The sequence below is a fragment of the Lipomyces doorenjongii genome (assembly GCF_038497915.1).
Source record: "Lipomyces doorenjongii strain NRRL Y-27504 unplaced genomic scaffold V1508scaffold_5, whole genome shotgun sequence".
NCBI classification, from domain to species: Eukaryota; Fungi; Ascomycota; class Lipomycetes; order Lipomycetales; family Lipomycetaceae; genus Lipomyces; species Lipomyces doorenjongii.
The window spans coordinates 205555-223559 of NW_027118072.1; the positions used below are offsets into that span (position 1 = coordinate 205555).

General features: G+C 46.4%; 6 protein-coding genes across 6 annotated transcripts; 5 read left to right on the forward strand and 1 right to left on the reverse strand.

Annotated features, from left to right (window-relative positions):
- The first annotated feature begins 9 nt into the window (after positions 1-9).
- Positions 10-1770, forward strand: V1508DRAFT_410381 (uncharacterized protein). Its single transcript, XM_066939312.1, has 5 exons — positions 10-480; positions 541-699; positions 762-1028; positions 1079-1113; positions 1177-1770. Exons 1-5 carry the CDS (start codon positions 237-239, stop codon positions 1294-1296), a joined length of 825 nt encoding a protein of 274 aa, XP_066798208.1. The 5' UTR covers positions 10-236; the 3' UTR covers positions 1297-1770.
- On the reverse strand, positions 1714-3579 carry V1508DRAFT_349005 (P-loop containing nucleoside triphosphate hydrolase protein; the record flags this gene model as incomplete). The annotated part of the gene is made up of 6 exons (XM_066936745.1): positions 1714-1896; positions 1949-2407; positions 2465-2512; positions 2563-2687; positions 2734-3074; positions 3122-3579. 6 exons carry the CDS (start codon positions 3577-3579, stop codon positions 1714-1716), a joined length of 1614 nt encoding a protein of 537 aa, XP_066798209.1.
- Positions 3580-3736: 157 nt separating this feature from the next.
- Positions 3737-6965, forward strand: V1508DRAFT_410388 (uncharacterized protein). Its single transcript, XM_066939313.1, has 4 exons — positions 3737-5628; positions 5686-5772; positions 5828-6001; positions 6057-6965. Exons 1-4 carry the CDS (start codon positions 3912-3914, stop codon positions 6497-6499), a joined length of 2421 nt encoding a protein of 806 aa, XP_066798210.1. The 5' UTR covers positions 3737-3911; the 3' UTR covers positions 6500-6965.
- Positions 6966-7843: 878 nt separating this feature from the next.
- Positions 7844-10380, forward strand: V1508DRAFT_395170 (uncharacterized protein; the record flags this gene model as incomplete). Its single annotated transcript, XM_066938040.1, has 4 exons — positions 7844-9572; positions 9629-9715; positions 9767-9940; positions 9998-10380. 4 exons carry the CDS (start codon positions 7844-7846, stop codon positions 10378-10380), a joined length of 2373 nt encoding a protein of 790 aa, XP_066798211.1.
- A 1152-nt stretch (positions 10381-11532) lies between these two features.
- V1508DRAFT_437169 (uncharacterized protein) lies at positions 11533-14669 on the forward strand. Its single transcript, XM_066942136.1, has 3 exons — positions 11533-12354; positions 12410-13785; positions 13840-14669. The coding sequence occupies exons 1-3, from the start codon at positions 11729-11731 to the stop codon at positions 14253-14255; spliced, it is 2418 nt and encodes an 805-aa protein (XP_066798212.1). The 5' UTR covers positions 11533-11728; the 3' UTR covers positions 14256-14669.
- Positions 14670-15060: 391 nt separating this feature from the next.
- On the forward strand, positions 15061-17753 carry V1508DRAFT_365058 (uncharacterized protein). The gene is made up of 3 exons (XM_066937318.1): positions 15061-15311; positions 15366-15525; positions 15601-17753. The coding sequence occupies exons 1-3, from the start codon at positions 15153-15155 to the stop codon at positions 17472-17474; spliced, it is 2193 nt and encodes a 730-aa protein (XP_066798213.1). The 5' UTR covers positions 15061-15152; the 3' UTR covers positions 17475-17753.
- Positions 17754-18005: the final 252 nt, after the last annotated feature.

Consider the following 18005-nt stretch of genomic DNA (forward strand, 5'->3'; position numbering starts at 1 on the left):
CGAGCCATGAACTGTCAAGAGATCACCAAACTGATTGGTTCTCCACTCACCAACACCGGTTGAGCGCGCCATCCGAGCCTCATCGCTGTCGGGCTCGCTCAGGATCTTGTCCAATTCCGACCGACAATTTTGCGTTTCCAGTCTTCAACTGGCGAAAGGTCACTGGTACCGCCGCCGCCCCTGTCGGCGTTAGACAATTGTACTGCCGACAGCGCCTTGTCATCATAATACACAGAATGGCAACTGCCGCGACCGCATCATCACCGTCGCCGCACCAGCGACGGCATTTTCCAGTCTACGAGACTCCGAAGACGTGCGAACACGCCGAGCTGCGTTGCGCGTTGACGTCGACCGAACAATGTTGCGCGTGTCTGGATAAGCGACCGCTGAGCGCGACAGAACGATACGACATCTACATCGACGGTCGTGGAACTGTGAATGAGGGTACACGGTGGGGAATGTACTGTGGTCCCTGCAAAGGTAAGGCTGTCCTCGAATAAGTTGTAGGCAGAGACGGGATTGCTCACAGTGGAATTGAAGAGTACTGGGAGACCAGATCAGGAGTAACACAAACTGGAGTTGCACAAACAAACGAAGGAGCAGGGCAACAAGAAATACAGTCACACGATACTCGGCAACAACGACGGCGGCAGCTAGGACGTAATGCTTTTGGCACATTACAAGAAATATCAAGCGAAGGTACGTCCTCATTTCAGCAAACCCGCATTGTTTTAAACTTGAGCACCCTGCTGATTACGAAGACTACGTATCGCCAGTTACGTCCATGTTCCAACGAGCTGTTGCCTGGCGGCAGAACCAGCGTCGGCTGCAACAAGAACGCGACCAGAATGGCGATCAGCCGGATTCTGGTGCAGAGGAAGGCCAGTCGAACTCGCCTTACCCTCCTCCACAGGATAAAGAACCAGTTGCGACGGTTGAGACAAAGAACGCACCTCAGCCATTACCCTCAGATCAATTGACTGTCAATATCGAATGCAAAGTTTGCTTTTCCCAGGTCGCTGATACTGGTAAGGTTTCCGTATAAGCTTAATTGGTTGATTCTAAAGGTCTGATATAGTGTTTCTTCCATGTGCGCATTTAGCAGTTTGCGAGGTATGTTCGTATCGTATGACTTGTATCTTTCGCACACAAGCGTATATCTAACAAATCACGCAGTGGTGTGCCGATGAAATAGCCCCCTTACCTCCAAACAATAGACCTCTAGCTCATACTCACAAACTATGTCCTATCTGCCGACAGCTTATCAAGCGGAAGCTGAAGGTCTTCCGGGTGTAATACATTGCTCTCATCAGTTAGAATTTGTAATGTGCATTATAGTTGGAGTTTTGTCCGGTGATGGGAAATTTTGATAGTCGGATAGTAGTTCTTGTTGTTTTTGTTGATAATTCTCCATGTCTGAGCTATTAGGTCATTATCTCTTCTGAGATATTGCTTTGCAATTGGTCTGCACTGGCTGACATCATCATATTGCTCTGTGGTACACACTCGCGAAGTAAGTTTGATTGCAACACGTACGCCCTTTGTAAGCCGCGTTTCGCTAGACTATGCACACACGAACGGGAAGAACTGGCTCTACAAAGTATATTTATGCAGTGAGCAGCTTAAAGCAATCCATGAATTTATAGAAAACACATACAATACAAATTTTAAGGCAGCAATAAAATGACCATCACAGCAGCAGAAAATAAGAATTCATTCACTTGTTTCGTTTACTCTGCGTATTCCTGCAGTCAGGACACCCCTTTGTGCCATTTGTTCTTCTGCTGTAACGCGTGTCAAGGCATCCAGTAGGTCCGCAACCGAACAGATTGGTCGATGGATGTACTTCGCGTGGGCAAGGACCACTAAGCGACGCAGCGTACGGCCGCCTAAATCCTATTCTGAGTCAGCGCGGCATTACATATTTCACAGTAAAAGTCAACAGTACTTTGCAATCCTGCGCAATCCGTATCAGATGCGAGGAGTAAGCAGTAGGTTTGGAGTAGATGTTTAAAGAGGCTTGGGAATATGAAGGAATCAACGCTTCAATTTTTTCCTCGTTGGACAAGCTACTTCCTAACAGCAGTTCTTCAACTTGACTCTTCATTCGGCGTGCCCGGCGAACTCGAGGACCATTATTGCGCCATTGCGACATGTCGGAATCAAGATCAATGATCGACGGCGTGGGTGACGAAGTCCTAGAAGGATGTTTACTGCTGCTGTACATATCCATGTCATCGTCGCATGAATCAATCTCGGATTCTGTGTTGCCTTCCAAGGAAACTTGGTCTAGCCGGACCAGTCTACAACGGACAAGTTCAAGAACGCATGACCGTAAAATCTCATAGATGGCCGCTGTCGAGGGAAGGCCGACATACTGTTTCACATCCACACGATCAATAAATGCCTACCGATTGGTCCTATTAGTATTTTCTAGAAGGCACTGAGAATCAGAAATATATACAGGATCCATGGCGTCGATCAGATTAGATGTAGTCAGAATCAATACATTCTACTTATGTTAGTACATGTCGCAAATCTGGCAAATTATTTTCCCTAAACCTTCGCCGAACGAAGCTTATCCAATTCTGTTAGTAAGGCATTCACGACACGCAGAGCATCAGATGGCTCGCTACTGGCTGCAGTCACCTGACGGGCTGAAGCAAGAGATTCGACTTCGTCTAGAGCTCCAGTTAGACCTCCAGTAACGGATACATATTAGAGCACAGCTACCAATTAGCACACAGATGAGTGTCCGCTCATCTTTCATCATTTCGCGAATGTGCGCGAATAACTTGCCAACCAATTTGCCGCTTTCGCTGAACCACTTCGAGAATAATGAGTGAGCGGAGATCTCCACCAATTTACCATCAGCAAAATTCTTGGAAAGTCGAATTGTGAGCTTCTGTGCTACGGCTTTACATAGGCTTGTCTTGCCCGTTCCCGGGGGACCGTGAAGAAGGATTATCCGGTTCCATGATACAATTTTATTATTCACTTGGCGGTCCGAAAAGAGCATTATCGTGCTCATGAAGTGTAGAAGACGATGTTTAATGTCGTCGTCAAAAACAAGACTATTCCGATTAGCGCTGGTCATATATTCATATCGGTACAAGAGTACCTCTCCCACAAGCCGTCGATATTTCGACACGGCAGTTCGCTGACGGTAGCAGCAACTGTTCCTTCGTCGTCTATAGTAACTGGAGATAGTTCTAAATCTGGAGCGAAACTCTCCACTTGCTCTCTCAATTCATACACGTGCACATCGAACTTGCAAGCTTTGGTTACGGGTATGATATCAGATGTTGGTCCTGCTCCCTGTATTTCAACAACCGATATCCGCTCAACTTTCTCTGCAAGTGATCCGCAATCTTCATACGATGCTGGACATATAACCATGTTTAATCGGAGGGCTGCAAAGTTATCCTGGATGAACGACGACACTAGCACACGAATACGTCCGTAACGGTGAGTGGTGTCGGATTTAACAAGAACTTCAAGGTGGATCGTAGTTGTGGATATCAGGTTAGTTGTGGGCGTCAAAATAACCTGTCCATTGCCCTTACTATCCACAGCCATACTCACAATGGATTGTTGACGATCCCAAATAGTTGATTATCCGATGTATCGTAGTTGTCTTCTGGTCAATTTGTTTACAACCGTCGTCGCCGACGCGTGGGACGCGTTATGATTCTACAGTTACCCTGCCGCTGTATTTGATTAACCTGTGGACGAAGTTTGATTGCTGGTCCGTCGTAATGACTCCAAAATTACCAGTTCATCGTCGTCCCTCTAATCATCGCGACCCTTTGGCGAACCTCAGTGGATGCTCTCCTAAACAACTCCTTCAGCTCTGCACTCCGTTGCTCTCCTCGTGTCGCCCTATCTAGTTTCGCCTCTGTGCTACAGCCATGGCTGACAACGACGATGGCGAGTCCAAGGTGATCCAGAACTCGTTTGCTCTGAGCACCCAGCTAATCATCGCATGCTCTCTCGGCATATCCGCATTTCTCGTGTTTTGTGTCGTCAGAACCCAATGGCCACAAGTGTACGCTGCTCGCGCATCCCGGCTTCACAACAATATCCCCCCACTACCGAAATCTATTTTCGGATGGATTCCCGCGCTGTATAGTATAACAGAAGAGCAAGTTTTGGAGCATGCCGGTCTCGACGCTTTTGTGTTTCTTGGATTCTTCAGAATGGCTATCAGACTACTAGCAATTTGCGCATTTTTGTCCGCTGCAGTTATCAGTCCGATACGATTGTATTTCACCGGCATTTATGACCAGGATTCGATGATCAGCATATCTAGATCAGCATCAATTAATGCGTCAAAAACTGACGAAACTTCGGATCCAGAGGATTACGACATATACTTGTGGTGTTATGTCGCGTTTGCGTACATTTTTACGTTTATTACTGGGCTGCTGCTGTTCAAGCAGACACGTCATATCGGACGTGTCAGGCAGTCTTATCTCGGTAGTCAGAATTCGATCACCGACCGTACAATCCTTCTTTCCGGTATTCCGGGCGATTTAAGGACTGAAGGAGCTTTGAAAGAGCATATAGAGGCTCTAGGCATAGGCGAAGTCCGATCTATTACCATTTGCAGAAGATGGACTCGGCTTGACAGGATAATGGCTAAGCGTCGCAGTACTCTTCACCAAATTGAAAGAGCTTGGACGGAGTATCTTCATGGCAAAGTTAAGAAGCGCCGGATAAAGCCTAACCCAATTGCGAATGCAGTCGCATTGTCGATACATCTTTCCATCGGTAATGATGGAGAAGTCTCTACCCCGTTACTGGAAACTTCAGGAAATTCGGTAACGTCGCATAATTCAGATGAGTCAGTGGCGAATGGAGCAGATAGTGGCCGGCAACGCCCTCTTATCAGAACCGGAGTTTTTAGATATTTTGGATTTGGCGGGAAACTTGTGGATAAGATCGATTATTACACCGCGATTTTGCAGAAGCTCGACGAGAAGGTGAGAGTTGCTCGCAACAAAGATTTTTCGGCCACCGGCGATGCCTTTGTTACTATGGACTCAGTCGCAAGTGCCCAGATGGCTGCACAGGCAGTGTTGGATCCTCGTGTGTACCGACTAATTGCCCACGTTGCACCTGCCCCACATGATGTTATCTGGCCGAATCTGTATAAATCGCGCATTACTCGCTTTTGCCAGTCCTGGTTTATCACAGCGATTATTGTCTTCGCTACTTTAGCATTCATTTTTCCCGTTGTGTCTCTAGCCGCGTTCCTCAACACTAGGACAATTTTGAAGTTCTGGCCTGGACTTGGAAATGCGCTGGTGGACTCACCCCTTTTGTCCGCGCTAGTTACGGGGTTTTTCCCTACAGTGGTATTCACAATCCTTAACAGTCTTGCTCCATCGTTGTACAATGGTATCTCTAACTTGCAGGGGTATATTTCGCATGGAGACGTGGAGCTATCGGTTATTGCGAAGAACTTCTTCTATGTCTTTTTTAATATGTTCATCGTTTTCACTGCTGCCGGTACTGCGATTAATTACAGAGCTTTGCTTATGAATTCTGCGGAGATCGCATATACTCTGGCGAGAGCTTTAAGATATCTTTCGAGCTTTTATATCAATGTTATTATTCTGCAGGGTATATAACAGATGTACACTTTACCAGTCAAGATGACAGTCAACTAACATATAGTAGGTATTGGCATGATCCCATTCAGACTGTTAGAATTCGGGTTTGTCATACGCTATCCGTTTTTGAGGGTTCTTTGCAAGACGCCTAGAGGTACGATTCGTGCGTACGTCCACCTCATGATCACATGTACTAATAGAGGGAGCAGAATTTTATCATTTATACAAGCCGCCGAATTTCAATTACGGGATCTATCTACCTCAGCCTATTCTCGTTCTAATTGTCTGCATGTGCTACAGTTGCATGTCTACGAAAATTCTTTGCTTCGGTCTTATCTATTTTATTCTCGGATACTTCACATTTAAGTATCAGCTTCTTTACTGTAAGATCATTCTTCACTATCCAGGTTTAATCTGTAATTTGCTAACTGGACTTAGCGATGTCGCATACCCAGCATTCTACCGGAAAGTCATGGCCAATGATCTTTTTCCGAGTTTGCATCGGTCTTTTACTATTCCAGCTTACCATGGCTGGCTCATTAGGTCTACAAGGTGCATACTACCTCTCTTCACTTCTTGCTCCACTTCCCATTATCACCATCATTCTCATGTACACTTTCTACGACCACTATTTGAAGCTGTCATACTTCATTGCGCTGAGGTCGATCAAGCATAGCCAGCTCCGACGTCTCAATTCACGTACTCTGGATGAAGAAAGGGAATTGAACCATGTGTATATAAACCCAAATCTGATATGCCCGCTTGAGGAGCCGTGCATTATGGATCGCTCAGGAAAAGCTGTGGATGTCCACTTCGATACTGATTCATCACAATATGTTTTTAAGCCACGGACTAGGCGAGGTTTTGACGAAATTTTCTGAAGAGGATGAGTGTACTTCTACGGAGTTTTATTTGGCTTGCACTTCAGGTTGGCTTTTTCTCATTTTTTGTATTTGGTGTTAACAATTTGGCCTGGGGTTTGGTATATAATATACTTATATTCTATGTGCATGTAGTCATGAAGTTGTGTGCGGATATGCTTGTTTTGAGTCGCGGTTACGAATGTTAGATTCTGGTGTTTCTGGTGCCACGAGAAGGAGCGGAGCCGAGGGAGAGTTGAGGCTCAAGGTAAAGTTTCCATGACGTAGAGTTATGAAAGATTAACTTTGAGCGTTCCTTATCAGCTACACGATACCCATCGATCGTGTAATATTGATGTTCTATTGTCAGAATATTCGCTAACAGATTGCCATTGATTGTGAAATTAGTTCAATAAAGGTTACAGTGTACTGTTGAGGCCAGACTCGGAAGCCATACTGCTTCAAGGTATAGTAATATTTGATTCCCTCTACCATATTATGGCGGGTTGTACATACTTAAAAATTACCTGCCCGTTAAATATTTAAGTCCATTCGTAAAGCCAAGGGAGCAATTGCTTTTATCTACGGCTGTATTATTGGTACTCCTTCATGGCTGATAATTGTGATTTGAATTGCGATTGCGTAGCGAGGAATCTAGATTTCTTAAAAGTAACGTTGATTCTTCGGAAGCTCCGATGCATGAACTAACCGCGCCTTATCCAGACGAATCATTTGACGACCGATTCTGTCAATTCTTATGCAAAGCAAGGCATACGACTGCGATCGCTGCGGTTGCCGTAAAATAGGCGTATATTAATGCCAAATGCCGGCATCTATGGTTTCAATTGTACCCTATAATGATATCGGTCGATATTGCTCCGAAGTCGGTAGTAGTCCACGTGACCGTTGATTATCTAGCCAGGCTCTGCATATACGTCAGCGAATAAACTTATTCAAATTGTCGATATTTTAGCTGCCTGCCGCAGTATGCCAGAGCTGAAGCCCATCTATTTTCGCAGCGTACTGGGGAAGTTACCCGTAGTCGACGTACATATTCATTCTCGGAATTAGCCGGAAGTTCTGCGATTAGGTGGCCATACTGCTTTGCACCTAGTAGTAGACACTAGTGATCTGTGATCAGATGTGATCATGCCTTCGGTCTTGTCTCGATGTTTTGGTCCCGCGCACTCGACCACAATCACAAGATGGAAGCTTGCCTTTCCACAAATGCTGTCAAATGATTCTGGCTAACTTCTTACAATCTCACCTTCAACTTTATCATCCTTTCACTCACTTCATTTGCATTTTTGACGTTGTACAACTATACAAATTGGTAGCTCGCTATCTTTCTTTTCGTGCTCCGTCATGGACGACCCTGCGACTCCGCCCGTATACTCTAGCAGCCACCCTAAAGTCCTGACCACACAGCTCGTCATCGCAGGCTCCCTGGGTAGTTTCGCTTTCCTTGCATTCTGCATCCTTCGCACTCAATGGGCGGGTCTCTATGCCGCTCGTGCTGCTCACCATACCGGCCTCCCGCCACTGCCAAAGTCATTCTTCGGATGGATACCGCCTCTATACAGGATAACTGAAGCACAAGTACTAGAACACGCAGGGTTAGACGCGGTTGTATTCCTAGGGTTTTTTAGTATGACTATCAAGTTACTTGTGGTTTACTTGTTTTGTTCGGTTACTGTCATCAGTCCAATAAGGTTGCATTATACCGGACGATACGACCAGGAGTCTTTTGGCGCCAACATGCTCATGATTCCTCATCGCAAGTTGATACAGATCATCGACAATATTGCACCTAATCCGACTATCGTAGATGACAGTACACCAGTTGATAGAGAATTTGATACGTATTTGTGGAGTTACGTTGTATTCGCATACATCTTCACTTGCATTGCCGGCTACTTCCTGCTGAGACAGACTCACCATGTCGTACGACTCCGACAGTCCTACCTGGGAAACCAAAGTTCTATTACCGACCGCACTATCAGATTGTCTGGTGTTCCTGTTGAACTGCGAAGCGAAGACGCGTTGAAGGAACATATTGAATCGCTTGGTATTGGTCATGTTCAGTCAATCACAATATGCCGGCACTGGAGAGAACTTGACCTCTTAATGGGCCGGAGGCGCAAAATTCTGAATAAAGTTGAACGGGCGTGGACTGAATATCTCGGCAGCGATGGCGTGAAACGCAGTGCAAGATCAATCCCTTACGTTAATTCGGTGCCACAATCACCACCTATTCTTCTTGGCACCGATGACAGTTCGGCACCATTACTTGGCTCACAGATCCCGACATTGCCCAGTATTATCAATGGTACTGAATCATTAGGCCGCCGTCGTCCTGTTGTCCGCGTTTCATTTTTCAAGTGCTTTGGTGGCCGGTTTGTTGATAAGATCGACTATTATACGGCTCAGCTTGAGAAGATCGATCAGCAGGTTAAACTTGCCCGTCATAAAGAGTATAAGCCTACTTCCCTTGCGTTTGTCACTATGGACTCGGTTGCTAGCGCGCAAATGGCTGCACAGGCAGTGCTGGATCCTGTGGCTTATCAACTTATTGCCACCAATGCTCCAGCTCCTCATGACGTTATCTGGCCGAACTTGTACAAATCGCGTCTTGAGCGCTTACTCAGGGGCTGGGTTATCACCGCAATTATCGCAGTCCTTTCTGTTGCTCTTGTTGCTCCCGTTACATCTGTCGCTGCGTTGCTCAATAAGGAAACGATATCGAAGTTCTGGCCCGCTCTCGGCCGTGCACTTGACAACTCGAAGCTATTGGATGCACTTGTGACAGGTTTCCTCCCAACTTTATTGTTCACGTTGCTCAACGTTCTTGTTCCCTTTATGTACAATGGTCTCTCAAATTTGCAGGGATATATTTCACATGGCGACGTTGAGCTTTCTGTCGTTGGGAAGAACTTCTTCTACATATTCTTTAATCTGTTTCTGCTTTTCACGGTTGCCGGGACTTTAAGTAATTTTATCAAGTACTTGCAGGATACAACTAAGATGGCTTCGAAGCTGGCGATTTCATTGCAATCGCTATCACATTTCTATATTAATTTGATTATCCTTCAGGGTATGTGGCGAGTATTGCGTGTGTACTGTATTCTGTGACGACTAATATAAGCTTAGGCATCGGTATGATTCCCTTCAGATTGCTTGAGTTTGGTGTGGTTTTCAAGTATCCTTTCATCAAAGGTTTCTCTAAAACTCCTAGAGGTGCGCTTAACTTGTCACAATTGATTAGGGTTATGGCTAACAAAGTCTAAGATTACCATAATCTCTACAAGCCGCCAAACTTCAACTATGGTTTCTTTTTACCGCAGCCAATTTTGATTCTGATCATCTGTCTTCTATACAGCTGTATGTCGACAAAGATTCTCAGTTTTGGACTCGTTTACTTTGTGCTCGGATACTTCACCTTCAAGTATCAGCTTATGTACTGTATGTGATATCTTGTCATCAATGTCTAATGTCAATAATGGTGCTAACAGTACGTAGCGATGTCGCACACGCAACATTCCACTGGAAAGTCGTGGCCGATGATCTTTTTCCGTGTCTGTTTTGGCCTTCTTATTTTTCAGTTCACGACAGCCGGGACACTGGTAGCGAATAATGCGTACGTCCTTTCAGGTCTTCTTGCACCACTTCCAATCGCGACAATAATCCTCATGTACAACTTCTACGACCATTACCTTCCTCTATCACATTTTATTGCGTTGCGTGCCATTAAAAAGAACCAGCACCAGCGTATGGGTTCCCTGACACTCGACGAGGAGCGTGAACGTAATCAGGTTTACGTCAACCCGAACTTGGTTTGCCCACTGGAGGATCCATGGATCGCAGACGAGGCAGGACGGCCAATCAATGTGAGGTATTCTTAGTCATTATCCTTTCTACATGAGACGTGTTTTTTTTGGTATATATGTGCAGATAGTAAGTGAGAATCACAAGAATTCGGTTTGGGTGGGTTCTACAAGGAGTTTTTGTTATATGTGCTTTAATGATGTCATTTATGCTTGGGCGCTCTCTATTTCTTTAGGACTTTCATGCTATAAGGGTGCATTATCGTCATGTATTCGGCCTTTAGCGGATAGACGGCCAGTTGTTACTATTCAGATGGGAGTGAACGATTGTGAAATGGTAAGGATATGACCAGAGTCGCGTTGAATGTAATAATTGATGCCAATATGTACGTACGCATCAAAGTGTCTTGTGGTGTCACATACTCTCCCTTTTCCCACTGGGATTCGACGGAAACTGCTGGCCAGACTGAGCACGAGGAAAATAATAAGATTTCGGAAGTGTAACCTTATTTTGAAGTCACAATAATCTACCTACATTGAATGTATCCAGAGGTAGATCCGACCAATTCGCAATTCTTGCATCCAAATGACAAACAAAACCAACATTTTTATTACATTGCTCGGATTCAAGGAATGACGATGATGTATATTTGACAATAACGTATTTATTTTTAGTACAGTAGTATAGGAGCATAGATTGAATCGACAAACTCTACCGACAGTGTCCCACCAAAGAACACGTTCGGAAAGCAAGGATCCAACTGTAATATCAAAGAAAAGGTAAAAATGTACGACACCCCCAGCCCTCCATCTTCCCAACACGACCCTACCAACTACCCCGAAGGACGGTTAATAACCCCGCGACAATAGAAGAAGGAATGGGCGCTTAGACGGTCTATCGTGAGACATGGTCTTCTAACAAGAAAATGCCTTTTATACCACATTACTCTGACCTGGAGATGACATTCATCAGTCGGTAATGATATGTAAAACTAGAGAGATGAACAACACGGATGTTACCAGGTCGCCGCACAAAGGAGAAGAAAAAAAAATTTCTCGAGTTGCAAGACTTTATATAGTGCTAATACCGATGTCGTTAGACGGATATGCTCTAAGTACATCGCTGCGTAATGTTTGTGGTGTAGACGTACGATAGTTAGCGATAGATACAAGCGACGCGGGGCCAATTTGACCGCTGCAGAGCAAGTGGGAAGACTAAGAAATGGAAGGCGTGTTTGTAATACAGAGAGGCAAAAGTGCACTCTGATCTCCAACAACGCCGGCTTTTTGCGACACATCGCCACTCATATTCATTTATGGTTCCTTGGTCGGATGCTTCCTTTTTTCTTATTTTGAACACTAAATTTATTTGGCATTTATTTACTGGATTGTTGCGCCCGATTGCATAACGTCGGAGATACAGAAAATGACGCCAAAGAGAAGCGCATTGATCAGGCGACGACGGCGACGATTTGCCTCAGCTTCAGACGCTGCCGACGTTGGCAATAACTCCTCAATGTCAGAATCTGGCAGTACTATTTCTAGTATCTCAAGCCCGAGTGAAGATAACTCGGACTCGGATGATTCTGAAGAAAGGACTGACGGGGCCGATTTGGACATCAGTCGGCCTCTCGAGAGTGAAGCAACAACATCATCTTCGCAACAGCCGACGACCATTGATCCACCAGCTACTTCGCAAGTTCTTCAAGGACAAGATGGGAAGAGTGTAGCGCGAGTGAATATTCCTGTTACTCCGGCCACCAAAAGTTCACCTCGGTTTAATTCTTCCAACGGATGGGATCGATTTCCTGATGTCGTCGATAGGAACGGGCAGGTTGATCACGTGAAGATTGCAAGCAGTAAACCGAAAACGATTCACTACCTGAACGCGAGGCAAATCATCGAACCGGGCGAGCAAGATGGAATGCAAAACCCACGTCGTGATGTTTACGGTGGTTCGGACAGTAGCGAGAGATACAAGAATGGATTTAGGCCGCAATCTATGCCAACTCCAAGAAGTGGTGCAAGATATGACAGTGCGCCATCTATTCGGTAAGATTGTTTTGGGTTAAGAAGTTTTTGAATATTGTGTTAATGGATTTTCAAGGCCTCACAGATGGTGGTCGCGTCAATATCAGTCACCAAATTATTCAGATATTGTGACTCTCCTACTACAGAGCCCTCTTTATGTCAAGATTCCTGGCGATGCGACGTCGAAGATCATTAAAGGTTATCATCGCAGACTGCATAGTTTTTCGCCGGACCCATCGTTAGCGCGACGTCCTATGCGAATATTTCTTCCCGAGATGAAGGCAAAGATTGTTTATCCCTCCCTTGTAGTTGACAATCCTAAGCAATCAGTTCCGACGGAAGAGGCGACTATTAAGAGCGCATATGCTGCTGCATACTCTGACTCAGAGGTCTCCCAGTCGCACCAATTTGTAATTGAATCCGTCACTAAGCCAGAACGGCCGTCGACAAGCACCTTTATTAGAAACAAATACACCGACGTTCGTTTAGAACACGGACAACAATTTCAGCAGCGCAGTTCCGTTCCTGATGGAGAGTCGCAGTCAAGTGTTGATGGACGAGAAGATACATCTCGGCAAGTCGAAGCGTGCACGCCCCAACCGCTGGCGCTTAGCAGCAGCCCAGCTCTAGGAACTTCCACAGATACAGATAAGGCAGAACTTTCCTCGCAAGCTAATTCAGTGTTGTATACGGCTCCGACTGGTCCACGAGCCGTGTTCAACGCGGCTCAGAGACAGAATCGGCCACCGTCATTTATGTCTCAAGATGTTAGATTTAGACGTCAAGATCCGCGACTGCTATCGCGCAGTCCCCATGGCGGACGACAATTCGGTACTCCGCGAGAGAACGTCGAATATAACAATCGACCTGGGGCCGACGTGTCGGAGATTCCGAACAAGAATGATAGTGAAGAGTCAGAGAATGTTCCTCCGCCAAAGAAAGTACTTCCATCGGAAGCTGCGGTGAACTCAGCCTTATTTGAAGATGACGAACTGTCTGCAGTTCCTAAAGTCAGGCTACCTCCTGCATCGGTTTATACCCCCTCCCCTACAGAGGAGGTGGTTGCGGAGTCGAAGTCGAAGTCACCGAACTTACCAGTTGCAGTAGAGTCCGAGTCCGCACCTCCCACAGTCGTCTCGCAGCATATAGTTGCTCCCATGCGGCCTAGTCCAGCACCAGTGCCGTTGCCACCGCAGTCGGCCGAACCGGCGGGAGTTCCGCCCGTCGCAGTTCTACCATCAGTGCCTATGATTCCTAAGGAGTACCGATTGACGCCGGAAGTCATGCATCAGCCGCGGCCGACAAAGGTTGTGAGCGTGGCGGACATAGAACCTCCAGTTCCCCAGCAGAGTCCGGTTGATGGCCAGCAACAGCGATATACGTATGCGCCGCGTCCTCGTGGATTTTCGAACGGGTATCGTGGGCCACGACAAGATAGTTCTCATTCTCATGGTTTGTAATGCCTTTTTTCTAATCATCTTATGGTAATGCTAATATACGCAGTAGGATCTCACATGCCACAGTACTACTATCCTGCGCAGACACATGACGGCAAGGGCATTATGAGGAATATCGTTCCTCGTGCGTATACTCAAGGTTATGTCTCGTCGATGGAAGGTATGTCTCCTGTGGCTTATCCCCCCGTGGTTATGCCCAACGGAGCCATCCTCCCCGTTGCTGCTCCTTCGCCTCAACCCGTTGTTACGTCCGTTCCCAGCAGCACAATTGCACAGGAGACGAACGGCATGGTCTATTTCTATGATCCCATTCAATACTATCAATATTACACAGAAAATACGACTACACCTCCACAGGTGCCGCCTGTCGTCATGCCGGTTGTGGCACCCACTGCTCAGCCGCTCGAAGGCGGAATATATTATTATCCACATGTTCCGCAGTCTACAGCATACTATCCGCATTAATCTACGGTCATTACCTTTTGATTTGAGTTTCATGGTATTGTTTAATTTGTTGATGTTTCATTGTCGGCTGTGTTAATGGTCTCTAATTTTTGGCTTATTTTCCTGACTATTGTTTTTCGAGTGGCATTGTCCTATTTTATTCAAAAAGTGTTGATTATTTATTTTGCTGGAATGGTATCTACATTTGCGACTGCTATGATAGTTCATGTTTGATTCGTTAGTCGCTAGTTGCGTGTGTAGTAGCGCAATCATGAGCTTCGGGGTTAACAAGTATTGTATGAAATAGTGGTCGTCTCATTAAATAATTAGAGTTCGGGTTTATCGTATTATCACTAGTGCTGCATGGTACTGAATAATTCATGTACTAGTATAATACTGCATTCTCATCTGAGATCTTGCCAATATTGAGCTCACTTGTTAACATTCGGATATAATCAAGAAGGAATTATCGATTAGTTCTGCATTGACATGAACTTCGAACGTTGCATGTTCTGTAGGACACTGGCTTATGTAGTCCTCATACGCGTACTGTATGCATCACAAACAACAGCTTACGCATACAGTCATACCCGTAAAATAATCTTTCTTGGCTTGGATAATTATTTCACTGTCCCAATTCAGCTTCAAATGAGAATTGGGCTTGGGTAAGGTCAGGGAAGTTCTAGAAAGTTTGAGAGCCATTAAGTTCCAGTTAGCCGTGCGCATGCATTTCAGTTACCCGGTGCTGATAGTCGCGGTAACTCGTATATTCGCTGCTGACGCAAGAAGTGACGTTCGTGTGCCGCCGCTTAGTTTATCGCTTCACCTCCGCCCCCATTGTGTCCACCTTGACATAGCTACTTCCATCTGTCTCATCCTCTCCTTTACTTATCGTCTGACACGCTTTGCATTTCAATAATGTCTTCAGCTGAACAGGTCGCTTCACCTGCCCGACCGTCTCCGGTGGATTCTTCGGCTCACGCACCATCCGTGCTTGTTAAGGTGAACTACAAACACAGCATCCGCCGCTTTCGACTCGTTCCTGGAGTGTTCCGTTCAGCGACGTTCCCATCTTATGTATGATACGGTTGTATGATAGTTGAGTGGTTGAGACGCTGACAGTTTGCATAGCTGAAATCGCTACTCGAAATTCCGGAGGGTACCCCGATCTCGATCGAGCGATATTCTACTACACAGCATGGCTTTACTCCGCTGGACAGCAAGAGCTCATACGAATCTCTCCGTAATTCTATATTTGTGAAAGGCAAGGTTAAACTTAACGTTCAAGAGGGTATGTTCCGTTATCGTATATATTATACGGGTCGCTGCGTGACGTCAACGATGGTGGCTAACGTGTTAATGTTAGGTCTTGCCGCATCACGAGCTGAGAATTCCGCGAAGCCATTGACGAAGGAGGCAGTTCCTAAGTCTGAGGACAAGTCATCCTCTGCGCCAGCGCTTGAGGATTTGACAGCGTCCGTGTATGCCACTCTTCAGTCTGAAAAGTCGCAGGAAATGATCAAGAGCTTGGTATCGGCGGAGGTGGGCAAGCTTGCTGCGGACTTGAAGGCCTTGCTATCAATTGAGGAAAAATCAGAGTCTATCAACCCTGAAATACCGTCGGCCATTTCGCGATGCCCGGTGGCCGAGTACACTGTTCGATGTGACATATGCCATCGGGACATCACAACCGCAACCTATTACCATTGCAAGGATTGCCAGTCTGGGGATTTCGATATTTGCAGCAGCTGCATTAAAGCGGGTAACCACTGCCTGGACGGCTCTCATCATCTGGAGGCGTTCTCAATCTTCAAAGGAGCTTCGGTCCCTGTTGAGGCAGCTGACGTTATTCACGAGAGCACTGCCGCTGCGTCGACTCGAATGGAATTCCCTCAACATCGCGGACGTCATGACCGCATTCATTCTCGTGGCCATTTCCATCCTCATCCCCATTCTCATATGCGAGCAACTGGCGGCGGGTGCGCTCGCAAGTGCAGTCGTGCAGTTGACGCTGCGAACGTCAATCACCATGCCTTTTGTGATAGTTGTGATACTCAAATCCGAGGCATGCGCTACAAGTGTGCCAACTGCCCCGACTTTGATTACTGTGGCCCTTGCTTCAAGGAGGCTGCGTCCACTCATCCAGGCCACAGTTTTGTGGAGATCGCCCACCCTTCTGCCTATTTCAAGGCTGCCAACGACAAGCGTGCCATGCACTTCGGCATCCTCTGCGATGGTCCTATGTGCAAGGAGAGCAAGCGCTGCATTGTCGGCGATAGATATAAATGTGCGATTTGCGACAACTATGATCTTTGTGAGAACTGTGAGGCTCTGCCCAACTACCCCCATGATCTTACCCACCCAATGATCAAGTTAAAGACTCCGCTTCGTAACTTGACTGTTGATGCTTTGGAAAAGAAACCAGAGCAGGACGTTTTGGATAAGGAAGTCATTGAGACGGAGGCTGAGGAGCCAGAGGAAAGGCAGTTTGTCGAGGAGAAGCAAGTCGATGCCAGTGTTGATCTAATCAACCTGGATGCTGAGGCCAACAAAGCCGTTGAAGTAAATGCGCCGCTAAGCTCTTCGTTTATAGAGCAGGCGATCAAGGATGGGACTGTTTGCCGACCAGGTGAATTGTTCTTCCAGTCATGGTCTCTGAAGAACAATGGTGCGGGTGCCTGGCCCGCCGGTGTCACACTGGCTTTCGTCGGTGGTGATAAGATGTTTGTGAATCAAGATACTACGGCGAACACCTCCATCTCTCCTTTCGAGGTGCAGCCTGGTGAGTCTGCATGCTTTGCAGCTATGCTTCAGGCGCCCAAGACCAAAGGATCGTATGTCTCCTTCTGGAAATTGGTGACCGCCGATGGCGAGCGATATGGTGAAAACCTTTGGTGCCAGATCGTTGTTGTTGCTGCTGCCGATGAGGGCGCTGGCGAAGAGGATTTGACCAGGAGCAAGTATTCTGATGCGTCGGACGTGATGTTTCCTGTCTTGAACGTAAACAGCGCGTCGACAACCAGCTCCGTCGTTGCCAATGCAGGCGATGACGCCGTGTCAAGCGCTACGACGGTCGACCCCGAATCCGTCGCTCAGTCCGTTGCGACCATCGCGGGGCCTGTGCATCATGAAGTTGCCGAGAGCGAGGCTGCCTCGTCCACAATTAGTGGCGAGGATCTCGGCGAGTTGAGCGAGGACGACTACGAACTTGTCGACGACTCGGACGGATCAGTGTGGTGAATGGGTAGGAATATTTAGCGATAGCTTTCGCGGTTACTCGGCGCTCGAAATTTTGTGGATTTACAGTGAGTTGTGAGTTTATTTGGCTTACTAGGATAACTTTTTTTTACATGGTAGTAAATGCGTGGCCTCGCTCGTTTGATTTGTGGTTGGTGTATTTCGGTGCGGGATGGATAATACGGTCGGCCGGGCGGTGGAGTGATAAGTTTTAATATCATTTGTTGGTATTGCTTCGGCTTTATGTAAATCGTTTTGTAATGAATGACAATTTGCAAACAATACTATGACCTGTGGAGGGTCGTACCACACTGCGGGAGATATGCGAGTAGTTATTTATTACTTGTTTATTCAAACGGATGGCCCTGCTCACATTCTGATTTGCATAATGATAATGCGAAAGCAAGAAATCGCACGACTTCTAACGCTGCGACTGGAGAGCCAGTATCAGCATGCTAACCGATTAAGCCTCCATCTTCAAGTACACTTGGAGTATCCGGCAGAATGATTGATTGCAAAAAATTAGTAAGAACG